This window comes from Mytilinidion resinicola (genome assembly GCF_010093595.1).
Source record: "Mytilinidion resinicola strain CBS 304.34 unplaced genomic scaffold BDZ99scaffold_7, whole genome shotgun sequence".
NCBI classification, from domain to species: domain Eukaryota; kingdom Fungi; phylum Ascomycota; class Dothideomycetes; order Mytilinidiales; family Mytilinidiaceae; genus Mytilinidion; species Mytilinidion resinicola.
In genome coordinates this window covers 345,453-368,839 of record NW_022985443.1, presented here as the reverse complement: position 1 = coordinate 368,839, position 23,387 = coordinate 345,453, and the positions used below count along the sequence as shown (strand labels likewise).

At 53.2% G+C, this 23,387-nt stretch overlaps 9 protein-coding genes across 9 annotated transcripts; 5 read left to right on the top strand and 4 right to left on the bottom strand.

The window, feature by feature from the left end:
• Positions 1-1,503: 1,503 nt before the first annotated feature.
• Positions 1,504-3,561, bottom strand: BDZ99DRAFT_413879 (Sodium/hydrogen exchanger). The gene is made up of 3 exons (XM_033716707.1): positions 3,210-3,561; positions 2,425-3,141; positions 1,504-2,304 (listed from the first exon to the last, which is right to left on the bottom strand). Exons 1-3 carry the CDS (start codon positions 3,448-3,450, stop codon positions 1,616-1,618), a joined length of 1,647 nt encoding a protein of 548 aa, XP_033578403.1. The 5' UTR covers positions 3,451-3,561; the 3' UTR covers positions 1,504-1,615.
• Positions 3,562-3,736: 175 nt separating this feature from the next.
• On the top strand, positions 3,737-6,379 carry BDZ99DRAFT_569490 (alpha-actin-like proteinin). The gene is made up of 6 exons (XM_033727887.1): positions 3,737-3,849; positions 3,926-3,992; positions 4,091-4,443; positions 4,493-5,119; positions 5,167-5,779; positions 5,849-6,379. Exons 1-6 carry the CDS (start codon positions 3,794-3,796, stop codon positions 6,050-6,052), a joined length of 1,920 nt encoding a protein of 639 aa, XP_033578402.1. The 5' UTR covers positions 3,737-3,793; the 3' UTR covers positions 6,053-6,379.
• A 1,803-nt stretch (positions 6,380-8,182) lies between these two features.
• On the top strand, positions 8,183-11,229 carry BDZ99DRAFT_275253 (Pkinase-domain-containing protein). Its single transcript, XM_033713940.1, has 3 exons — positions 8,183-8,361; positions 8,507-10,553; positions 10,694-11,229. Exons 1-3 carry the CDS (start codon positions 8,342-8,344, stop codon positions 11,204-11,206), a joined length of 2,580 nt encoding a protein of 859 aa, XP_033578401.1. The 5' UTR covers positions 8,183-8,341; the 3' UTR covers positions 11,207-11,229.
• A 1,298-nt stretch (positions 11,230-12,527) lies between these two features.
• BDZ99DRAFT_518711 (uncharacterized protein) lies at positions 12,528-13,715 on the top strand (the record flags this gene model as incomplete). The annotated part of the gene is made up of 1 exon (XM_033725328.1): positions 12,528-13,715. The coding sequence occupies one exon, from the start codon at positions 12,528-12,530 to the stop codon at positions 13,713-13,715; it is 1,188 nt and encodes a 395-aa protein (XP_033578400.1).
• Positions 13,716-15,853: 2,138 nt separating this feature from the next.
• BDZ99DRAFT_275224 (uncharacterized protein) lies at positions 15,854-16,633 on the bottom strand. The gene has a single exon (XM_033713939.1). It carries the CDS (start codon positions 16,498-16,500, stop codon positions 15,982-15,984), a length of 519 nt encoding a protein of 172 aa, XP_033578399.1. The 5' UTR covers positions 16,501-16,633; the 3' UTR covers positions 15,854-15,981.
• Positions 16,634-16,757: 124 nt separating this feature from the next.
• Positions 16,758-18,326, bottom strand: BDZ99DRAFT_384888 (uncharacterized protein; the record flags this gene model as incomplete). Its single annotated transcript, XM_033715406.1, has 4 exons — positions 16,758-17,108; positions 17,161-18,003; positions 18,059-18,136; positions 18,198-18,326. The coding sequence occupies 4 exons, from the start codon at positions 18,324-18,326 to the stop codon at positions 16,758-16,760; spliced, it is 1,401 nt and encodes a 466-aa protein (XP_033578398.1).
• A 332-nt stretch (positions 18,327-18,658) lies between these two features.
• Positions 18,659-20,195, top strand: BDZ99DRAFT_461500 (uncharacterized protein). Its single transcript, XM_033719633.1, has 2 exons — positions 18,659-19,525; positions 19,573-20,195. Exons 1-2 carry the CDS (start codon positions 18,761-18,763, stop codon positions 19,897-19,899), a joined length of 1,092 nt encoding a protein of 363 aa, XP_033578397.1. The 5' UTR covers positions 18,659-18,760; the 3' UTR covers positions 19,900-20,195.
• A 194-nt stretch (positions 20,196-20,389) lies between these two features.
• On the top strand, positions 20,390-21,884 carry BDZ99DRAFT_461499 (pre-mRNA splicing factor CWC2). The gene has a single exon (XM_033719632.1). It carries the CDS (start codon positions 20,416-20,418, stop codon positions 21,604-21,606), a length of 1,191 nt encoding a protein of 396 aa, XP_033578396.1. The 5' UTR covers positions 20,390-20,415; the 3' UTR covers positions 21,607-21,884.
• A 390-nt stretch (positions 21,885-22,274) lies between these two features.
• BDZ99DRAFT_461498 (uncharacterized protein) lies at positions 22,275-23,259 on the bottom strand. Its single transcript, XM_033719631.1, has one exon. It carries the CDS (start codon positions 23,170-23,172, stop codon positions 22,597-22,599), a length of 576 nt encoding a protein of 191 aa, XP_033578395.1. The 5' UTR covers positions 23,173-23,259; the 3' UTR covers positions 22,275-22,596.
• Positions 23,260-23,387: the final 128 nt, after the last annotated feature.

The following is a 23,387-nucleotide window of genomic DNA, read 5'->3' as shown; positions in this document are numbered from 1 at the left end:
CCGGGGTATTGGGAAAACTGCGGGTCGGCGTGAAGGAAACTGGCGTTAGAGCTAGTGGTGGTTGGATACGAGGACGTAGTGGGGCGTGGGATGGGATGCGTGGGCTGGCGGTGCGTTGGGCCGCGATGCTGGATGCGGGAGGTAGGTACAGGTACAGAAGTTGCAGGTCATGCACGCGGGAAATGGAGGGAGGCCTTGCAGGAGGGGGATGGAGGGATGGTGGATGCATTGTATGTAGTGGGGAGGGGGGAATGGATGGAACGGTGGGTGCAGGGTGGTGAGGAGGGGGATGGAAACGACATGTGCAGCTGGTGGGGATGGGGAGTGCAGCTGAGGTACATAGGTTCCTGCGTCTGCGTCGTGTCCGTATGTAGGTATGAGGATTCGGGGATGTAGAGACGAGGATTTACCTAGAGAGCGATGCGCTAGTGGGTTGATTGGCGGGTAGGTGGGGGACCAATAAGCTATGATTACACTACGTGAAGACCTTTTTTCCCCCTCGCTGCATGAATGAGATGGAGACGGGCCGAATGAATGTTGAGCTGGGCGGCGGTGAGTTTTGGATACAAGAGGAGGAGGGAAGGGAAACCTGGTGTGACGGTGTAGGGCAAAGCGAAGCGTAAGCTGAAGCTGTCCGGATTGATGTAAAATGACCTACTGGATATCCATTCTCCATCGAGTTGACGGACCTGACAGCTGGGAAGATAACAGACGCCACACCCGTATCCCCAACGTCCCCCCTCCCCTTCCCCAAACCCATGCCGCCTCCCCAACATCCAGAACTAACTCTCTCCGGCAACTTGTGAGTTGCGCGATTATGTGTGCCAAATTAGCCCATAATTCCATGTTATCGAGGGGGATCTACAGTATCGCATGTCTCCCCAAATTGCGCGCCCCCCCCCCAACCTCAGGTACCTTCCCAAGATAATTAGGTACATGCAACCGCCCGCTACCGCTCTGCCGGGGCGCTGAGTAGGGCTTACCCTTTGATTAGCATGCCTTGCGCTAGGTGAGAAAGCTACGGAATTCCTTCCAACAGCAGCCGCGAAGGCGAAGGAAGCTGAGCGTGCGGGAGAAAGGGAGGGGAAAGGCGGGTGGAGGATTGTGGCTGGGCTGGAACTTGGAACCGTTCTGCAACTGTAGCATTGTAGGGATTCTAGACCACATGGAGAGGCATCCGGGCTTTTGTGGGGGGGTTTAGGTTAGGATATGCTTTCCACTCCATTCTTCCATCTAGAGGTCCGTAGGGTTCCAGACACCGGGCTCGAGGGACATGGGCAACTCGAGCCTGGCCTGGCATGAAGATGGCGGGCTAGGAGCTGGGCTGGAGTCTGGATTTCCCGGGTTAGGTCTCGATTGTTCCCTGGTATTGGGGCATGTCGTCAGCTCAGGTCGAGCGGGGATGATGGGGTGGAGTGGGGAGGGAAGATGGGATGGACGGGTCTGAGAGGGGGTAATGCAACGCCCGGGTATCTAGATTTCGGAAGCTTTGCATATGGGTATCTATCCATTCTATACATCTATGTAGACCTATTTGATCATTTCCTATATCCGCAGGGCTGAACGTTTTCCCGTTTCTTAGTCTGGTCTACTCTATCAATACCTCCACATCTCCTTACTCCACTCCCCAAACACCCAGCACACTCGTAGCGCCCCGCTCTCTCCTCCCCTCTAGCCTCTTCACCCGCCGCACTAGCAACCCGACGCATAGAGGCGAGACCAAGGTGCAGAGGAAGATAGCAAGAGTGGTGATAAGGAATATATCTGTGGGGTAATCTTGAGGGAGCGAGGTGGGGGAGAAGACGCCTTTGCTCTCTGCGAGGGCGGAGACGAGGAAGCCGATCTCGCCGCGGGCGACCATGGCGAGGGAAAGGATGGCCGGGGGATAGAGGGAGAGGGGTTTGGGTGGGGTCGGGGGCACTGAGGGGGAGGTGGCGCGTTGGGGGGATTGCGCAACTGGCGTGGAGGCGGCTGGAGGAGTAGTCGTCTTCTCTCGTTTCCCCCACAGATGAGGCAGTGAGGGGAACTTAGACTTCAGTTTGAAAGCGCGTAGCTTGCTAGGCACGAACGCCGACCATGGGATTCGTACAAGCCAGAGCCCGCACACCATCTTAGCGATGGTCATGATGATGGTATACACAATCCCGCGCCATAGAATGCGGCTAGCGAAGAGGCGGCTGATCGGGATCGAAAACCCGATGGACGCGAAGAAGAAGGGTTTCAGCACCCTAGCAACAGGCTGGTAGAAGTAAGCCGCGTAGATCTGGGCACCTGTCGTGAGCTGTAGCGGTTGAGCAGGAGTACCTGCCGTGGCGGTGCGTGGTGTTGAGGGGCGCTGGCCCAGTTTCTCTTCCTCGGCCTCCTCTCTCCCCGGCCGCGCCCGCTCAGGACTCCATTCCTGCTGAATCCGTACGATGCGGTCACTCTGCTGCGTTCGCTGCTGTAGCATCGTAGGCTCTAGGAGAGTGGTCTGATTCTCGCGGGGTGCCGGATCTGCGGCAATCTTGGTGCGACCACCGTGGCTTGGATGCGGTAGCTCATCGTCCCACCAACTAACCACCGCGCCTGCAATATACGCCGCAAAGAGGTTCGAAGTTCCAGCGTAGCTCGCGCCCGTGACCAACGCCAGCAGCACAGCGCTGTGGATGATGAACGCCGTGTGTTTAAGACATAACACCCTTTGAGTCATCCCAGCTGGATGACACTCGCGGTGCTGGTTGCAGAGAAGTGTTGCAGGCCTGACCACAAAGCGACACGCAAATGGGACGATGGCTGCGAAGGCGAGAGAAACGAGGATGGGACGGATGATGGTGGCGGGTGCGATGGTGGTGGCAGACCCACCAAGATTTGAGATCACCTGGACCATTACCAGCCCGACGATGTCGTCCATCATTGCGGCGCTGGAGAGGACGACGCCCAGGCGGGTGGCAGCGAGGCCGGAGGTGCTAAGAATTGTAAAAGTAGTGCCGAGGGATGTGGAACAAAGTGCTGCACCGGCAGCGAAGGCTTGGAGGGGAGAGGCGCCGGCGAGGCCTTGGAGGGAGAATGAGAGGGCGATGGGGAGGGTGATTCCTGTGATTGCGACGGCGATGGAGAGGAGGAAATTGGCTTTTAGGGATTTGAAGGAGGTGGAGAGACCGCCTGAGGTGGTAAGAAGGGGAATTGGTTGTGACTATGAAATGTGGTAGTTGGGTATGAAATCTATCTACCTTCATATACAAGAAGTATCAAACCGATATAGCCCAGTTGAACAACGACTTCTTCAGTGTGGATTGAAATCCAGTTTGCTCCTGGAGTCCCCCAGGCGATGCCAACGAGGACCTGGCCTAACAGGCCGCAGTATAGCGTATGATCAAGAATGGAATTGACGATATTGAGAATAAATATAAAGGAAGTTTGGATAAGAATTGTCACGATGCCTGGCTCGTGGTAGGGCAGCGAGGTGTTCATCGTGGCAAGCACGAGGTGTCCCACGCCCCTGGGTGGTGATAGCTTTCTGGCGAATGCTTATCTTAGTCCTCCTGTTCACCCTTGGTGTCGTCTAGTCACTGGATAGAGGAGATAGAGGGGGTCTAAAGGAGGGTAGTGATGAAGAAAGAACATTGGCTGATGTCTTTAAATTCCGGGGGAAAAGACGCGCTTCTGGGCGATGATTGGCTGAGCGTCCCCGCAGCTTTCAAAGCGGCCAACGCAACCACCTCCGCCAGCGCCGCCTTTACATATTCACACATCCACCCCTAAAACACGCTTCTTGGCTATATACATACTCCACCCTAGATGCAAATCCTCCACCATGGCCCCTCTCGAGCAGCAATGGGTTAAGGTGCAGCAGAAGACCTTCACCAAGTGGTGCGTGTGCCCTGTCCCTCCCCGCAAAACACCCACTGTTGATGCCCGCATAGCAACCACTGACGGCGCCCTGCAGGCTGAACAGCAAAATACTGGCGCGAAACGTGCAGATACAGGATCTAATTCACGACCTCTCCGACGGCGTAAGTGTCGCAGGCCCTCTGCAAATGCGCACTGTGGCAGCCCGGCTTGTTTACCGCCACTTTGGTCAAGTCCCACTTGCTAATCCGAAGTGCACTAGGTCGTCCTCATCCACCTCCTCGAGATCCTCGGAAACGAATCGCTGGGCAGGTATGCGTCACGGCCGAAGCTGCGAGTGCAGAAGTTCGAGAACGTCAACAAGAGTCTGGAGTTCATCAAGGGGCGGGGGATTCAGATGACGAATATCGGCGCCGAGGACGTTGTGGATGGGAACAGCAAAATTATCTTGGGGTTGATTTGGACGCTGATTCTTAGATTCACTATCAGCGATATTAATGAGGAAGGACTGAGTGCGAAGGAGGGTCTGTTGCTGTGGTGTCAGCGCAAGACGGCGTGCTATGACGAGGTTGAGGTGCGGGATTTCTCGACAAGTTGGAATGATGGATTGGCTTTGTATGTTGCATTGGGATTGGAGTGTGGTTCATGGCTTACAATATTACAGTTGCGCTCTCCTCGATATCCATAGGCCCGACCTCATCGACTACGACAGCTTGGACAAATCAGACCACCGCGGGAACATGCAGATGGCTTTTGACATTGCCTCGAAAGAAATCGGCATCCCCGACCTTCTTGACGTCGAGGACGTATGCGATGTCCAGAAACCCGACGAACGATCCCTCATGACGTACATTGCATACTGGTTCCACGCCTTCTCCCAGATGGAAAAGGTTGAGAATGCCGGACGGAGAGTGGAGAAGTTTGTGCAGAGTATGGCAGGTGCTTGGGAAATGCAAAATACATTTGAGAAACGTATGCGGGAGTTACTTCGCCAAATCACCGAGCAGCAACAAACGTGGGAGGATACCCAATTCTTGGGAACGTACGTGGACGCCAAAAATCACGCACTAGAGTTCACAGGATACAAACGCAAAAACAAGCGAGCATGGGTGGCAGAGAAGTCGGATTTGGTGGGATTGCTCGGGAATATCAAGACTAAGCTTAGTACTTACCGATTACGACCATATGAACCGCCTGCAGACTTGAGCCTAGAAGCGCTGGACGTTGCATGGGCTGGCTTGATGACGGCAGAGCGGCAGAGGAGTCAGCTCATAAACGAAATGATTAGAGAGTATGTGTGGTTCCATTCTTTGTTAGATACAAACTGACAGTTTCGAGCATCAAAAACGCTCTCCGCAAATCTTTCGCCGACAAAGCCAACGACTTTGCCCTCGCTCTCAATACTCTGTCAGCCTCGATATCTGGCCTAGAAGGCGACGTCGACGACCAGCTGCGACACACGCAAAAAATCAGCGAAAGCCTCCAACCCCTCGACGAATATCTCAACATCATCGCGGCCCTCGACGAGCAATGCACGGAAGCCAACATTGAAGAGAACGACTTCACTACCTACTCCTACGACGAACTCGAGTACGAATTGGGTCTTGTGCGCTCCTCTGTCAGCAAGAAGCTTGCCTTCCTTGAGAACCAGATGGTCGCGCGGAACATGACGAACCTCACGCCAATCCAGCTGGAAGAGTTCGAGAGCGTGTTCCGGCACTTCGACCGCGACCTGAGCAACTCGTTGCAAGAACTCGAGTTCTCGGCCGCGCTAGCTAGTCTGGGACTTGTGTACGACGAAGAGGAGATGCATGAGAAATTCAGCGAGACGAGCGGCGGCAGGGACTACGTGACGTTCGAACAGTTCATCAGGTTCATGGTGGATGAGACGGAAGATCAGCATACGGCGGAGCAGGTGTTTGAGAGCTTTAAGGAGGTTGCAGATGGGAAGGTGAGTCTCCCCTAGTTCAGATCAGAATTGGCATTAAGGGGTATGTCCACTAACGTGTATTCCGCATAGCCCTACGTAACAGAACTCGACCTGCGCCACTCCCTTGTCCCCGACGAAATCATCGAAGACCTCGTCAAGACCATGCCTCCTCACCGCGGCCCAGACCTACAGCAAGACCGCGACGTACCCAAATTCGACTACATCACCTACATGGAGCATTTCATGAACACGAACACGAATGCTCCGAATGGGAAAGTCAATGGGATGAAATGAAGCTGATGCGTTGCGCATGTCGAAGTTAGGCATCGTTTGAGTTTGTCGTATGTGTCCTAGCGGAGTTTTGGTTTCTGGGTAGTGTTCAAATTGCATGGGTGAGCGGCTCTGGTTATTGGAGGATATTGGGATGGAAACCCTGGGGGTTCAAGCGGGCATTGCATTTTTGTATTCCAGGGGGGAGTCCTTGCGGGTGTTTGGGTATGAGCGAGTGAGCAAGTGTTGGATTGCCATCGTTGGTTTGATGCGCAGAGGAGGTACACTATGATATCCGTAGAAGATAATGTTAGCGGGGGAAGAGGGGATTTATTACTAGTGATTGTTCGTATCGGCGTGTGCTATCTGACTGGTGATACGATATGTGTTGGAATGTTGACGGGAGCTAGTCCGATATTTGAACCTTGTGTTAGTGGACTATTACATATGCCCTGTTCTAGAGTAGCTGCGTTGGGCCTTGGACATCCTGAATCAGCCTATTGAATCGGGGAGATATTGACGCGGTTGGGAGTATTAACAGGGGCCAGTCTCTGCGATTTGGACTCGATTTCGGCATGTTATTGGAAAGTAACCTGAATTGGACTTTGAGAATTTGGTAAATTGTAAAAAGTACGAGGCGGAGTCAGCCAATGTGAAACGCATTCGCCCTGTACATATCATTAGAAGACGCTCCAAACCGGGCCACGGAGGAGACACTCTCGTAAAAAGCCGCGAACAGTTTCATGTCGTCGGGACTTTGGGGTTCTGCTGCCCAGAGCGGTAGAGATCTTGGTGTATTCAAAGCTCGGCGTTCTGCTACAGACTATTTAATCAAATGAGAACGGTGGAAGTGCGCGGAAAGCGAACAGGTGTTGTGAGATAGATAACTCGAATCACTCAAGCTTTTCGTAGTCAGGACATTTACATGTATGCACAAGCATGGGGATAGATTGAAGTCGTTGAACTTTCAAAGATAAGAGACATTTCCTCCTGTTTTCATGGCCTCTTTCTTGATTTCTAATGCAGCGATCGGCTTCGGAGGATTTCATCTTGTTCACTTTTAGCGCCGTGTGGCCTGCAAGGGCGTTCGCGAGTGGTTTGGACGCCCTGTATTCTAAGAAACCTGGACCTTGCGAGGTCCTTGGGCTGAACTCTATGCGTATAATTGTGTCTATGTAAGACGGATGTCTGCTCCGCTGTTGTATAGTTGGATAGACGTTGCAGGCCAACAACGTCCCGATGCAGTGCGATGTTCCACAGGGAAGCTGAAACGCGAAGACGCTGGAGATGATGTTGAGGAGTCTGAAGCTGCAGTTTGAAGAGAGAGGTTCTGGTTTGATGTGTATACGGAATATGCTTCCCAGCAGGAATGGATGAGTGCAATTGGTGCTGCAGTTGGATAAGCGCCACGGTTCTCCGTATGATGTTGCTACCTTCGTAACAACAGGCTCCTTTACAGTGACTCCCTCGGCCAGCGTCACGGCCGCCGTGCAGCGGCTACGCAGCAGCTCTCACAGGCCACGAGGAGACAGTGGTTTCAGACGGGGGTGAATCAAGGGCTTCTGGAAGATGAAACAAGCTGGCGGCCTCGTTGGCGGCAGATCTTACGCGCCCCAGGCCGCTTGCGAGGAAATGGGCAGCCCACCAAAAGTCAAGCTTTCGGAGGCCAAGCGGTGCTGCATCCTGGGCATGAAACGACGGCAGCGAATAGGGCGTCTCGTCGGGATGAAGGGCAGCCGCATTCATTGCAGGCACATGCTATTGGTGCAGTATCTTTTGCGTTCTTTTCTTCACCTGCCACAAAGGAGTCTTCGCCCAGGTCACGTGAGTCGCTGCCGCTCTAACGACGCGGACTCGAACGTCTGTCTGCCCCGGACAACACCCAGCACCACCGCCAACCTAGGAGGTACCGCCGGCCCTGTTCTGTACGCCAACGTCCACGCCGTGCTTCCACCTTTCCAGCGGAACTCCTCCACGAGAGCGTCAACCGCCTAGCTCTCTACCCTCAGCAACCGCCAGCGCCAGCTGCTGCCCGACCGCCTCCTCCGTTGTGTCAAAACTCTCACCGGCCCCCAACAACCCCTCCACGCTCGTTACCGCCGACCCAATTCACAGCCACCACCGCTTGGGTCTGTACGTTTCGAGGCGCTGCAGCCTGTGCAGCCCGTGTTGCTGCTGGGTGGCGTCTTTTGCGCGGCCGCGTTTTGGAAGACCGCGACACCCCGCTTCACGCACCTCTGCCAAGCTGCACACAGCAGTGGAGCCTCTTGACACGCCCTTCTAGTCCTAATAGCCCCTTGTTCCGAGCTCATCATGTCGAACAACCCCCCGACGTACGTATAGTCCATGTCTCGCAATCTGGTTATCGCAACATCCCGTGGACCTCGAGCTTGTCGAGATCTTTTCCTGTTTCCACTTCCTCTGTCGGCGTCGTCCCAGGTGTGCATATCAGCAGAACTGACCGCGAGCTCCTTTTAGTGTTTATAGTCGTGACCAGTTCATGAATCCCGGTCCGGCTCCGCGTCCTCCTACCGACCGCCCCCGCCTTGCACTCACACCGAACACCAGCAACCTCCCTGGCAACATGTCTGGCCTCAGCCTCCAATCCCCCGGCTTCAACAACTCGTCAACCTCCCTGCTCCAGCGAACGCAGTCCGAAAAGAGCATGGGCACCTACCAGGTCGTCAAGGAAGGCTGGGCAAAGGTCAAAGATGAGGGTCTCTTCAAGGGCATGATCTGGTCCGACAAATTTCTTATACTACGCGAGTTCCAGTTGGATTTCATGAAGAGTAACACCTCGCCTAAAGTATCTTTCACCATTCAACTCCGCGATGTCACAAGCGTGACCAGATCCGATAACTTCCCATTTTCTTTCGAGATTAGTAGGACCACGAACACATCCAATGGCGCGTCTCCGCCCCGCGATGCGCCCACCAAGGTCATCACTTGCAAAGTGAACACGGACGACGAGGTCTACTCATGGATTGATAGCATATATCAGCGATGTCCTAGCATGGGTGGCGTGAGCAATCCTACCAACTTTACTCACCGGGTTCATGTTGGCTTCGATCCTACTACCGGTGCTTTCGTTGGACTGCCTGTTGAATGGGAGAAGCTTCTCACTGCATCAGCCATCACGAAGGACGACTATGCGAAGAACCCCAAGGCTGTTCTGGAGGTGCTTGAGTTTTACACCGAGAAGCTTGTCAAGCGCGCGGATGATCCCGTGTCCTACCCAAGCCTCACTCCTACACCCCCAGTCTCTTCCGGAAATGAAAAGCAGCTGGGATACGCCGGCGGCAATTCCATTGCTCCCCCGCGACCGACTCCACCAAACGGATTTTCACGCCAACAGAGCTACAACACGTCTCGGGAGAACAGCCAGACTCCTCCTCCAAATAATTACGGAAACGAAAAGACGTCTTATCAGCAGCAAGCACAAGACAATGCACGAGCCGAAGAAGAGCGACGTCGGAGGCGAGAGGAGGAGGCGAAACTCCAGCGTGAGCGCGAGCGCGAGCAACAGCGGCGGGAGCAGGAGCGTCGACAGCGTGAAGAAGATGCGGCGTGGAACGCTTCTCTGCCGAAGACTAAGACTCCGATCGCCAAACAGGAGATTGGAGGCGGAGGCTATACTGAAGAAAGTAGAGATACGAGCCCGTCAGGGAATAATCCTGCTCGGTACAACGCAAGTCGACCCGCCCCATCGACTCCAGGAACTTCGAGAGATAGGCAGCAACCGCCAGGCTCTTTGCGCCAGATGGCGGCTCAGAGGACCGCTCCATCTGCCCCTACCTCCAATAGCGCCTACAAGTCCCCGCAAGCTAAGGCCCCTCCAGCTGCGGCCCAGCGTCCGGCTCAGCCTGCTGCTAGGTATCCAGCCGGATCTAATGGACAGTCTGCGCAGGCTCGCGCGCCTAATGGGAGCACCAACCAGGCAGGTCAGACACGCTTACCTGGAGCTACCGCGCCGAAGCCTTTGAATGTGGCCAGCAAACAAGCACCGGCCCCTGCAGTTGATCCCGTGAAGCAAGCTGAAAAGGCGCTCACTAGCAAGAAAGAGGAGCCTGGTCGCAAGGATGTCCGCATGTCGAGTATGTCCGAGAGCGAAGTCATGATCAAGCTACGGGAAGTTGTTTCCAAAGACAAACCCTTGGACTCCTACAACAAGCAGAAGAAGATCGGTCAGGGTGCATCAGGATCCGTATATGTCGCTCGGATTCGAGAGAGCGCAACATCAGAGACCGCAAAGAGAATCCTTCGAGAGAATGGGCCCCGCGCCCAGGTGGCCATCAAACAGATGGATCTCCGCAACCAGCCGAGGAAGGAGTTGATTGTCAACGAAATCATCGTCATGAAGGACAGCAAGCACCCCAACATCGTCAACTTCTTGGATGCCTTCCTCCAGGAGGAGCACTCTGAGTTATGGGTGGTGATGGAGTTCATGGAGGGCGGTGCTTTGACTGATGTCATTGACAACAACCCGTCGATCAGCGAGGATCAGATTGCTACAATCTGTTTGGAGGTGAGTCTACTCACTACGGTGTTTCAGATGAAGAGTTGGTCACATGATGCAATTGGAATTAGAAATCCTGGCAGATGACCGGTTCTTTCACCTGAAATACAGTGGCGTCTGAGTGAATTTCGAGCTAATCACTTTGGTAGACATGCAAAGGTCTTGAGCATCTGCACGCTCAGAACATTATCCATCGTGACATCAAGAGCGACAACGTGCTGCTTGATGGCCGTGGAAATGTCAAGATCACCGATTTCGGATTTTGCGCCAAGCTCACGGAGCAGCGAAGCAAGCGTGCCACCATGGTCGGCACTCCATACTGGATGGCGCCCGAAGTCGTCAAGCAGAAGGAGTACGGCAACAAAGTGGACATCTGGTCGCTAGGCATCATGGCCATCGAGATGATCGAGTCTGAACCACCTTACCTGAACGAGGAGCCACTCAAGGCCCTCTACCTCATTGCTACCAATGGCACTCCCCGTCTCAAGAAGCCGGACAAACTTTCCAAGGAGCTTAAGGCTTTCCTCAGCGTCTGTCTTTGCGTCGATGTAAAGTCGAGGGCTAGCGCTAGTGAGCTGATGAGCCATGACTTCTTGAGGGGCGGATGCAGCCTTGCCAGTTTGGCCCAACTGCTCAACTTTAGGAAGAATGGAAGCCACTAAAAGTCTCGATCTCATAGATACCACTGTCTCCGATCTCCTAGGACTTTCACTTTTGGCACAGATTCATGAGCGTTCTCGCCCTCGTCTCGTCTAGCCTTCTCAGCAGTCTTCCAGGCATCTTACATTTGGCGCAGGAGCGACCATGAGCAACGCCACTCTTTGGGTTTCGATTTGGCTTCATTCGGACCTCTTTTGGCTGTGTTTCGTTAGCGTAAGTATGATCCTCCCAATTCTACCGACGAGTCCTACCCTATATCACGGTTGCGATTGTTGTGATGAGGTTTTTGCATGGTTTCCCTATTTGTCTAACGACCACACGGCCTTTTTGGTTCTGGGAAATTTGAGGGACGGGGAAGCTCTCTTTTCCTTTTCTGTTGGAAGGCGGTTAGGTGCGGGTTAATAGCGTGTCTCCTTTTGAGCTTTGAGCGGTACTGGCCCTTGACGGCTAGTTGCGAAGGCTGTTTTTGTTTACGGAGGTTGGTAGCGGTGATGAACTTTGGGACTATGATGGGCTTGAAAAACCGATGAGGATAAGTGCGGTTGCGCGTTGCTCCCCAATTGGTCGAGAGCGGGCGGTATCGAAGCCGAGAATGGATATGATGCGCTCGATGACCTTTTCTTTTGCCTGCGGATCGGATGTGGGCGTGGGATCCGGATAGAGATGTTAGATATGAATTGATGGGTTCAATATATTTCGTGTGTCTCGAGAGTTGCTCGGAAATCTTCATCAATTAGGCCACTGCTTGTGGCGCTTCAAGGAGCTTTCGGCCGTCTAGAGGAGGTTCAAATCCATCATTTTGACCAGCATGAAATCTTGCCGAGCTACGTTAGGCGGTACAAAATAAGTGTAGGGAAACTTTTGTTGATACTACAAGCTTATTGCTTTTCTCTAAAAAGGGGCCATGACTCGTTCTATGCTCACTGAGGTTAGGCCTCAGCGGGACCGAGCGGGTCGTGCTGAGCCGCAAACCTTGGCAGACAGCGAACCTCGTTGGACTTCTCCCTACTTCGTCGACTACCTCTGCTTATCCCAAGGCATATCTATTCTAAACCAGGCTTATTTTCAAGGGCTGCACATTGCTCATAATTTGGCACTCTAATCTTAATATCCCCATACCTGTATTACGGAGCATCTGACTTCTTTCTGTACAATACACATTTCCACTAGCCCGAGAGCTAAGATCTGGGACCTAGGCCTTCAGATCTACGATCGTCGATACTCCCGCGAAGATCTTGCAGACTTCTTTACAGTTCGAAAGGTTCCTTATCATCCCTTTCACGATCCCAGGATCCTCGTTTCAGAGAAAGAAGCCCATCCGCCATGGCAGACACTTCCCTCGAGCGAGAGTCTCCAAACCCAATCCCGATTTTACCGTGTGCCTACTCTCCAATACCTTGCGGCACTCACCACAAAGCCTGGCAGTCTCAACCCGAAACGAGCATCTCCATCCTATCTAAGTTTAAACGATCGCCTTCCCGCTGGCCTTCCACTGCAGGATGTAGAAAAATATCAAATTCCAACTCCTGTTCCACCAAACAAACCATCTTTTCTTCACTACCAGTTGAGCTCATCCAACACGTCTCATCCTTCCTGTCTCCTTCATCATCCGCTTGCCTCGCCGTAACTTCACACTTCTTCTACGCCGCCCTCGACGGCCGCGCCTGGTCAGCTCTAGCGGCGTCGAAAGACAGTTCGGAGCTCTACTCTCTCCTCCAGCTCCTCCAAAAAGATGACCCCCGCTACTTCCACTGCGCCCGCTGCTGCCGGCTGCATCGAAACATCCACACGCCCAAAAACTGCCCTCCAGCCTCCAACTTAGGTGTGACCTCTATCGCTTCCCAGAGCGCAGACCCATCTCAGGCCCTCTTCACCTTCTCTCCCCGCCTCCCCTCTCACCCCCGCTACTCCCTCCTCCACACCACCATCATCTCACTCGCCCACCGCCAGAAACGCTGCATACACGCCCTGGCCTGCACCTGGAGCGGCGCCCTCCCCGCCTCCTCTCTTGGTCTAGGGAATCGCGGCTACGAGCACGTCTTCTACCTTCACGCCTTTACACCCTTATTCCACCCCTCGGGCCTTCTACTTCGCGCACGGCACCAGATCACGCTGCCCGTAGGCGCAACGGGGTTCTCCAAGTCCGACATCGCGCGGATCGTGAAAGAGCTGGGATTGGCAATCGACGTCCCACCAACGTTCTTGGTGGCGGCGATCGTGTGTAAGTTGTTGCATGGGGAGAACGGGGAGAAGCCGTGGTGCAAGAGGGAGTGTTTAGCGTTGTGGAGGCATGAGTGGGAGCTTGAGTATGAGGTCAAGAAGGTTGGGGGAAGTGGGTTTGAGATTGTGACGTGGCAGCGTTTTGTGAAGGAAGGGTGGGAGGGGAAGAGGGGGTTGAAGGGGGCTGGGATCTCGGAGAAGATCCGGGAGTGGGAGAGGGCGAGGGAGAGGGAGGTGGGTGTGAAGGGGCAGGATGCGGAGGCGAGGTTTGATGCGGTGTTGAGGTATTGAGGGTTTGGGTATAATGCTACGTTCCACAAGTGTGCATTCCTTCTGTCACGATTTCGAGGGCATACTAGAAATTGGTATATGCTATTTTTTTCTAGGCTACGACCGTCTCCAGTAAATATATTTTTCATCTCGTTCTCATTCTTGAAAGTGCGTTAAGGTATCGCAGATGTCGGCAAGACTTTATCTAGACCCTTTAATTAGGCATTATAAGCTCCATTCCTAGACATATCAAGTCTCTTCTTCGTCTCTCATCTTCTGCGCAACAAATCAAGTTCCCCCAAATCCTCAGGACTTCATTTACTCGAAGATTATCATTTCGCCTCGACTTCATCACAATTCAGAGCCAAAACACGTGACAAAATCACACGAGGCTTACATCAGCTTCCAACCTCTCTCCCTATAAATCCTCCACGCCTCCCCAATTCTCAGACTCCAGAGACAGGAGGAAGCTTCAGCAGCTTCGAAAAGGTCGACATTGGAGTCTATGTCTGTGTCAAACAGAGAAGCGAGGGCGTTAATGTTGTGGGTGTGAGAAGAAGGCCTTCATCAATGCCTGGCACGACCGCAACTTTATGGGCGAAGTCGGCGGAGGAGGTCGGTTGTGGTATCAACGTATGATGGTCAAGATTCCATGGTTGAATTGGTGGAGGAGGCTCGGGCCGTGAGGAAGACGAGCCTCGGCGTGGGGTAGGAATGGTGAAGATTGACATCTTACTCCGTATATGCTTTCTACCAGTTCGAACTCTGCTCGAACAGCTTCGCCGAAGGGAAAATAAAGTCCAGCACCTTCATCAACAAAGGCTCCTTAGCATTGAACAGGGTAGCTGAGCTCTAAAGCTAGTGAACATCATCACACCTCCTTCGAATGCCAGAGCTGTCCAAAAAGATACATCTGAAAAACAGAGCAAAAATAATCGCCACATGCGAGATTCGAACTCAAGCTACCAAAAAAAAATCAAAAGTTACATCCACCCCGGTGGTGGTACCAAGCCGCGAACGTCGCTTGATAGGCAAAGGAGGCCCCAGTGAGATAGCCGATTCTTAGTTGGCTTCACTAGAGCACACATTGTGCCACTGTAACTTGAGGATGCCAAGTAATTTTTTGAAGTATATACCCTTAGAAAACGCTCAGGCCACCTAGTTTCTTTTCTGCCAATGTTGCTGCCTGCGCAATACGTCACACTTCCCAACATAATCGTTCGCCATTTCCACTTCACCTCTTTCTTATCTTCGATGCTGTTTCTCATCACAAGCGCAGACTTCGCTCATCCATTGCGGTATGAAACTCGTGATATCGATCCACACAATCCAGGTTCGACTGCTGATACCCACCACCACATCTCAACCACCTATAGCTCAATCGATCGTCCAGTTTGCACAGACCCCACCAACCACCACCCATCGTATGCGTTGAATTCCAAGGATTGCTGCGCCAGACGCACACGCAAACATTCTGTGGCGAATTTTCGAGTGTTTGATCCTCAGCTTTGTCCTCGTCCTTGATTCCATGGAAAAAGGAAAGAGAACCACGAGGGAGTAGAAGATTTTATACCCATGAGAAATTGAGAGCCCGGTTGGACACGTGGAAAACGTGACTGTGCACCGACCCAGACTCACCACACCCCATAGGCCAAGTGATCTTTAGGTTTGACTACAACGAACCGCCACACACCTTTGTGGCATGTCAGATTTATTTCTTTGCTGCGCTAGGCGCACACGCAAGCATCGTGATGAAGCTCTTAGATTTTTGGTCCTTCTCTCTTTTCCTTGATTTTATGAAGAAAAGAGGGATGGCAGAGGGAGCGGAAGGGTTTATATCGAAGGTGGAGCGAAGGCAAGTGTGAGACACGTGGATGGCGTGACTATGATCATCGAATCTGTGTTTTTGGAGTCGCGGGGACGAGAGTTGAGAAGCTGAGACTGGTTGTCCTTGCCTTGAGAAAAGGGCGAAGGAGCTGATTGGGGTTGAGATGGGATGAGATGAGATATGGAATGTGCTGTGGGATGCATGCAAATATGAGGAGGGATGAGATGAGATGAGATGAGATATAGTGAGAAGATTAACAATGGGATGGGAACTACCAATAACCAGGCGAACTATGATGAAGTCGTCGAACTCATTTCTGAGTCTACTCGCATCTCAAACGTCCCGAACAACGATGTCAAAGGACAATGATGCTGACCCATCTCACCGCCAATATCCTCTACTACCTCCAACCCCTGAACACCACCTCAAAAATACACCCATCATCTCCAAGCCCGCATGTCAGTGAGCATCATCACACCTCTCCTTATCCTGAGCGCCAAACCCGCCACTCCACTCCATCGTTGTTCGCGACGAACCCGTTTTGCATCGCAAGTTGGGATCGATCTTGTTGATCCACCACCCTCCTCCACCACTCCATTTTGCCTTCCAGGAGACGTTCTTGCACCACATCCCCACCACTCCATGACAGGAACCAATACAAGGAGTTGAACACCCCACCAAATCCACCACCATTGCTTGAATCGCAGCAAATTTCGATTTTGCTGCAGAGGCACACGCAAGCATCGAGTTCTCTCGGAGTACGTGTTTATCCCCCTCCACTGTTTCGACCCCATGAAGAAAAGAAGACAGGTTGGCAGCGGGGATTGGAGTTTTATAGAAGAAATGAGACAGAGGCCCGTGCGGACTCGTGAAGCACACGAGGCATGCATGTGATCGATGCCTGATATCGGCGGAGGTCTTGACGAATGAGCATCTATCTGGACCTCGGGAAATCGAGAAGCGTGAGCGCCGCCACATGACTAACTTTTCCCTTCAGCAATTTATAGATAGGAATGGGACGGCATGATAACGAGTAAGGTTTGTGAATACGTGACGTTGAATAGGAATGGACCGTGTTTCTTCTTCTTTAATGAGTCGTCTGGGATTAACCGTCCAGTTACCCACTAGCCAGCTTTCCAACCTCCCCAACCTACCCCAATACCAATTCGGTACGACCCTCCAACGCCATCCATGCAAAGACTAAAGAGCGATTCCCAATATCACACATCATCCACTCATCCCTCATGCCTCCCCTTCGCAGCGACCGGCGTCTCCGGCTCCTCATCATCCGACATGAGTCCCGCAAGCTCGAACTCCTCCGCATCCCGGACTCTGCGGTGATCCGTAGCCCTGGCATGGCCGTTCGCCAAGCCATTCGTCCGCGGTGCTTCTGGGTCTGACTTCGAAGTCTCGTCCCATGTGGAGACGGCGTAGAGGTGGAGGAGCATGTTAACGAAGAGGAATAGCAGGAAAGCGATGCTGTAGAGGATGAAAACATAGGAGACGTGCGTCACGCCGGCGTCGGAGAGGAGCTGCATTTGTTCTTCTGTGGCGCCCATGAAAAGGAAGCCGGAGGCATAGAGGAGCTGGGTGGCGTTAGTAATAGGAACGGAGGTGTGGGGTGGTGAGAAAACTTACGAATGGGGGAAGATATTGGAAGCTGTTTGGGTCCGAGCCGTCCTGGGTGGTTGCGTTGCCATCTTTGAGGACGAACGCAACCTCGATGATTCGGGTAATACCAGCGCCCATGAGCGTGTAGCCAAATAATGTATGGACCATGGTAGACAGCGGCAGGTTCTGAGGATGGGCCGACATACCATAGCCAGTGATCAGGATGATCATGCCTGGGATGATATTTCGCTTTGGCCTTCCGTTTCTCTTCCTACTAAGCCAGACACCCAAGAGTCCTGCACACCACCAGATTATGCCCATCGACGTATGCTGGAGGTCGTTGTGCACCCATGCCTGGCCCCACCTGTGCTCCGTGAATGTGTTCACACAGCCCCACGCAGCAATGACGAGGGAGTCGAAGAACTCCTGGCTGCGTCCGGAGCGCTTGAGCCATATCTGGCCGACGAGGAGGAGGATTGTCATGATGATTCCGTAGCCGATGAATGCGCTGCCCATGATGAAGTGCGCCAGACATTGTCCAAGGTGGTCCCCCCGACAGTATCCCATCGCCGTGATACCTCCGAATACCATCTGGACCCAGGTGGCGACTGGCATCATCTTCCCTATGACGCCATGACAGAGAACTACGATTCTCCGTATCCGAGCATGGATTCCCTTCTCGAGATGGAGCTTCAGGTATACACCCATTGCCACCTGGAGGACCAGGGACAGCATCAGAGTCGGGGCGAAAGCGGCGTGGATGTTGTGTGTGAATTGGCGACCCTTGTGTTTGTGTCCAAGCAAGTATCCTATAACAGCGAGAACGGAGCCGGTGGTTTGAACTGGGACGTGCCATCGCGAGCGGATCATCTGGGGAAGATGGATTAGATGGGATTGTAGCTGTTTGCGCCGGTAGAAAACATACCCCGAGGACCATTCCCGTAGGAAATAATATGCCCCAAGCAAGCGTCTGCATTAGGATATGAACCCATAGTATCGAATCCTACGTTTCCGTCAGCATCCGGCGCTCTTGTTGCATCCCTTTGGTAGCATCTTCAACGTACGATAGGGTCGGCGGAGACAGCATGGCCCTCCTCGATCTTATCCTCATGATGCTCATGCGCAGCAACTGTTACCAAGAGGCACGAAGCAGCGACGCCGAGAGATGTCCAGGCTCTGAACGTTGTCGTCATTGTGGAGGGGGCCGTGGCCGTGGTGGTGAGGGCTGAGACGGTTGAAGCAACAGGTGCGGAGGATCGGGGGTGTTCACGCGTATAAACACATTCGCCGGGTCGTAGGACTCGTCGGCGGGCCCACTGTAGCGCAGGGAAGGTTGAAACGGAGCTTGGTGAGTGGTGTTTCGGCCGGGGCTTTGTTCATGCGTTATTGACCAGACTTGCCGTTTGTATCGTTCGACCCGCTGTTGCGCCGGCCGAGCCTCCGAGACCTCAACCACATCGCGGACTGCCTCATTGGGGTCGCAACGGTACTTGCCCAGCTTCATTGCGATATATGCCGTGTGTGCAGCAGATATTCCAATTCCCGTTTTTAAGATTGTTCAACTGAAATTAACCCGCATCACTACTGACCTGATCGCACCTCCCTGTGGTAGCCCTCCGTCTTCAACATGCCCGGAAAGAGCTCCAAATATGCGGACAAAACGGAAGTACCAGACTCTGAAGACGACCTGTTGGCTTCTTCTCCCGAAAACGTAGGCGACATAAAGCTGGGTTCTAGCACAGCATCGGCGGAAGTATCCGAACTCCCAGTCGAAGCTCAACCAGCGTCTGCTATCGAGCCAAGAGATGAACAAGTATCAGATACAAACTCGGTCACTCTTCCAAAAGACGAAAAAGTGCTCGAAAAAGGCGTGTCAACTAATGATCAGTCCATTGTCAGTCCGACAGCACAACAACCGACAGCTACAGAAGAACGAACTGCTCCAGAAGAAGATCCCCAGGAAAGCTCATCTCTGATGCCAATGGATCAACACGTATCGGATTCGCCCTTGGTAGTTCGAAGAGAAGAACAGGCATCGCTCGCGGATGATATGGTTCAAGATGGCCACTCCGCTACAGCCTCAGCAGTAGAAGCACCATCAGCCCCGGAAGAACCAGCTCCTGTGGAGCATCTTCAGAGCATTCCAGCTATGCTGCCACTTGATGGACAAGAACTGGACTCAAATTCAGCTACTCGAGTTGAAGACCAGGCATCACTTGTGGAGGACATGCAAACTGATGATCAGTCCACTACTACCTCAACAGCAGAAGCACCTAATGCTCCCGAAGAACCAGTCACTCAAAACGAAACTCCTACCCATACAGCATCAACTACCTACGAAGACTTATCCCACGCCAGCTCATCATCTCCAATGAGCAAGACCACTCCCCAAGTAAGCACCTCCCCACACCACTCACCTCCACCATCTAACCTTCCCAGAAAACCACCAAGTCCCTCAAATCCGACCCAGCCACCACCCTCACAACCCTAACCGCCGAACGCGACGGCCTCCTCGCCACCTTCGCCGCCCTCCCCACCATCTCCCCCCTGCTCCGACAATCCCCCTCCAGCTCCAATTCCGTCGGCCCGGACCCCTCAACCGTCCTCCCCATCGCCAAAGACCTCATAACCACCCACATCAAGCTCCTGCACACCTATAATGAGATCAAGGACATCGGGCAGGGGCTTATGGGGCTACTGGCAGACCAGCGCGGGGTCAGGATCAAGGAAGTGCAGGAGGAGTTTGGGGTCGGGGGGAAGGATTGAGCGGTGGGTGGATGTGCGAGGGGATACGAGGGTCTGGACTCTGTGGCGTTTGAGATTGGAGGGTGAAGACATGGGATGTGTGGGGATGCTCACGTGGCGCCGGCGGAGTGGTGATGACGCTTGACGTCAGGTGCTCGATTTGAAGGCATTTCTCTCAACTCTGCGATATCAAAGCTCATCCAATATGGAGAGGGAGAATATCATACCTCCTATGATAGTAGACCGAAGTGTTTCCTGCGTGATGGTTGGTCGTCATCTTAGCGTGCATGAATTCATAAATATTCTCCAGCGATTAAGAAGAGTACTTCTGTAATCAAACTACGCATTTGCTAGTTTTCGGAATTAATGAGTGAACTGAAGGATAGGTGGATGATACTTAAGGTAGTTACACGTGACGATCGGTGCACGAGCCACAAAGCGATCCGATCAAAATCCGACTGCGCCAAGCTTCACCTGCGACTTTCACTTCAGACCCTTATACACGCCATACCCTCTCAACCTCACGAAACGCCCACCATGGCTGATATTGTAGAAACCATCACCGTCGATGATGAGCCCGTCGCCACCTCCACCTCGCTCCCAGAAGAGGCCTCTCCAGAACCCCAAACCGCCCTCACCACCGCCCCTTCGAAAAAAGTCAAGAAGATAATCCGCAAAAAGCGGCGTCCCGCCCGGCCCCAAGTCGACCCCGCCACCTTCAAGAGCGAGAAACCCCCACCCACCGGCACAATCTTCAACATCTGGTACAATAAATGGAGCGGCGGCGACCGCGAGGACGCCTACCTCTCCAAAACCGCCGCGCCCTCGCGCTGCAACGTCGCCCGCGACTCCGGCTTCACCAAAGCCGACTCGACACCCGGCAGCTACTTCTGCCTCTTCTTCGCGCGCGGCCTATGCCCCAACGGCCAGGAATGCCAATACCTGCACCGCTTGCCGGGGATCCACGACATCTTCAACCCGAATGTGGATTGTTTCGGGCGCGACAAGTTCTCCGACTACCGCGATGACATGGGTGGTGTGGGGAGCTTCCTACGGCAGAATCGCACACTCTACGTCGGCCGCATCCACGTCACGGACGACATAGAGGAGATCGTTGCGCGGCACTTCAATGAGTGGGGCCAGGTGGATCGCATACGGGTGCTCACAGCACGAGGTGTGGGCTTCGTGACCTATACCAACGAAGCGAACGCTCAGTTTGCAAAAGAAGCTATGGCGCATCAGGCACTTGATCATGCGGAAATTTTGAATGTCAGGTGGGCCACGATGGATCCGAATCCGCAGGCACAGAAGCGAGAAGCGCGGCGGATAGAGGAGCAGGCGGCCGAGGCGATTCGGCGGGCGCTGCCAGCTGACTATGTGGCGGAGATTGAGGGGAGGGATCCAGAGCAGAAGAAGCGGAGGAAGATTGAGGGGAGTTTTGGGTTACAGGGCTATGAGGCGCCGGATGATGTGTGGTATGCGAAGGAGAAGGCGGCGTTGGAGGCGGCGGCGGACGGGCAGTTGCTGGATGGGCCTGAGGAGCAGAAGTATATCGAAGCTCCTGCGGAGTCGGGAGCACAGGCGCAAGGGAATGCGAGTGGTGGGAACGGGATACTCTCGGGTTCGACGTTAGCAGCGCTGAAGGGTTACTCTGCGACCACGGCGAAGAAGCCCGCGCCAGCCGTGGGGCCTCTGGTGGGTTACGGGAGCGATGATGATAGCGACTGAGCTGTAGGACATACAGGCTAGTTATTTGGTCATGACGTTGGGGCTTTGTAATATACGGGTTCAGGGGCGCCTCAAAATGATACCACAGATTCATTCTTCATTCAACAGTCATGTTGGCAGGCTTGATCCCGCCGGGCTAATTCGCGGTCGGTTCAAGGACGGTTTACTTAATTATAATGGCGATACTGTAAGCTTGAATAATGGTCACGTTGAACTGAGAATTTGGTTCTCTGCGGTTTAACAAATATGGGTGGCGCTGTGTGAGGTGCTCCAACGCGAGTGAAAAGATCCAGATATGATGTAATTTGTCTGGAAGAGCAAATCTTACTGATCCGCAAGCTACCTTCCGTAGACCCGTTCGACGCCGTCGGAGGTCCTCCGGCACATTATTAAAATCGCAAACTTTAGATGAATCCGCATGGTCGTGATCTAGCTGCACAGCTGTGAGAGAACTCCTGAAGACTACAATTAGCCAGTCCTAAAGCTTCTTTAGTGGACGCAGATCAGACCTTCGTCATGTCGCCATGCCCAAGGCACGTGTTTTCTCGCCCGTGCGATATTGGGCCATATGAGCGTTCGTTTTGCGGGCCTGACAGCGCCTGAAGACACTCCCGGGGTGGGAGAATTCGAAAATGTGTACGTCACGTTCCGGACGACACAGATTTGAAGGGCGTGCAAACCTGCTTAATGACCTTGCTATTGGCTTATGTACATCTGTTTTCCCGCCGTCGAACGTGCTTCTACATTTTATTGAATATTAGACTGAAATGAACTTTTGTGTTTTTGAGCGAGCAGTGACAACGCCAGGTCACCTCAGACGGCGTGGTTTGCAGATTTGACGGTACACCACACGTCTCTTGCAGAACATTGAAATGTATTGAGGAGAAAAGTGGCACTGGAAGAGACACCTTACATTACTAATCTGCATGATATGACATGTAATATTTCGAGGAACTTTTGCCATATGAAGCCGTTAGGTTTTTGGAAGCGTTAACGCCTAGAGCTCTCGCTGGGGCACGGAGCTAACGTGAATCCGGAAGATCCCAGAGCGGGATGGGCCAACTTGATGGCATTTGTCAACTTCTCGACGCGCTCTGTGAAATATGGGTAGCAGTCATGCAAGTGTAGCTCTTTGATGGAACGTGGCAGTTTGAAAGTTGGCTGTGGAAGAAGGCATCCGTCGATCTTGAGGCATTCAAGCTTCTTGAATACGGTCATGGAAGGGTTCCAGGAAGCTGGTATTTCTTCTTCGTAAGCAGGGCAGCATATTTCCAGACTAGTCAGGCTGTCGCTAGCGTTGCCGCGCAGAGCGTAGATGATTTCGAAAGGAGTAGCCCATCCGCCATCTAGAACAGCTCCATTTGTGTTGAATACGTAGCTGAACGACTCCAGTTTGCAGCCCGAGCCTAGAAGGTTTCCTAGAAATGGCTTTCGGATGGCGCCTTCAGATATCGAGACTGACGTTAGATTCGGATGACCCGACGTCGACACATCGCTTCCGACGCTGATGAACTCTCCCGTGAAGTTTGTGAGAGAGGGCAGTCGAAGCCAGGGCCCGATGTCCATGTAATTGAGATCGAAATTATCACAAGCTTCGATTCTCAGCTTCTGAAGGTTGGCGAGAACAACCCTCCCATTCCGGTCCGATACGACGGCATCAAGGATAGGATGCACAGAAAACTCCTCATCTGACAGATAAAGCGACAAGGATTCAAGCTTCGGTAAGAAGTATAGTATGGCAGCAGTGATCGTGTCCATACTCTGGTTGTTTGCTTGATCTG

Coding starts and splice junctions, on each gene's coding strand:
- BDZ99DRAFT_413879 (XM_033716707.1), bottom strand. CDS start 3,450: ATGAACACCTCGCTGCCCTACCACGAGCCAGGCATCGTGACAATTCTT. Junction 3,142..3,209: donor GATACTTCTTGTATATGAAG/GTAGATAGATTT, acceptor TTACCACCTCAG/GCGGTCTCTCCACCTCCTTC. Junction 2,305..2,424: donor ACAGCAGCGAACGCAGCAGA/GTGACCGCATCG, acceptor CCGCCACGGCAG/GTACTCCTGCTCAACCGCTA.
- BDZ99DRAFT_569490 (XM_033727887.1), top strand. CDS start 3,794: ATGGCCCCTCTCGAGCAGCAATGGGTTAAGGTGCAGCAGAAGACCTTC. Junction 4,444..4,492: donor TGGAATGATGGATTGGCTTT/GTATGTTGCATT, acceptor ACAATATTACAG/TTGCGCTCTCCTCGATATCC. Junction 5,780..5,848: donor AGGAGGTTGCAGATGGGAAG/GTGAGTCTCCCC, acceptor TATTCCGCATAG/CCCTACGTAACAGAACTCGA.
- BDZ99DRAFT_275253 (XM_033713940.1), top strand. CDS start 8,342: ATGTCGAACAACCCCCCGAC. Junction 8,362..8,506: donor ATGTCGAACAACCCCCCGAC/GTACGTATAGTC, acceptor AGCTCCTTTTAG/TGTTTATAGTCGTGACCAGT. Junction 10,554..10,693: donor TTGCTACAATCTGTTTGGAG/GTGAGTCTACTC, acceptor TCACTTTGGTAG/ACATGCAAAGGTCTTGAGCA.
- BDZ99DRAFT_275224 (XM_033713939.1), bottom strand. CDS start 16,500: ATGTGGCGGCGCTCACGCTTCTCGATTTCCCGAGGTCCAGATAGATGC.
- BDZ99DRAFT_461500 (XM_033719633.1), top strand. CDS start 18,761: ATGCCCGGAAAGAGCTCCAAATATGCGGACAAAACGGAAGTACCAGAC. Junction 19,526..19,572: donor TGAGCAAGACCACTCCCCAA/GTAAGCACCTCC, acceptor TAACCTTCCCAG/AAAACCACCAAGTCCCTCAA.
- BDZ99DRAFT_461499 (XM_033719632.1), top strand. CDS start 20,416: ATGGCTGATATTGTAGAAACCATCACCGTCGATGATGAGCCCGTCGCC.
- BDZ99DRAFT_461498 (XM_033719631.1), bottom strand. CDS start 23,172: ATGGACATCGGGCCCTGGCTTCGACTGCCCTCTCTCACAAACTTCACG.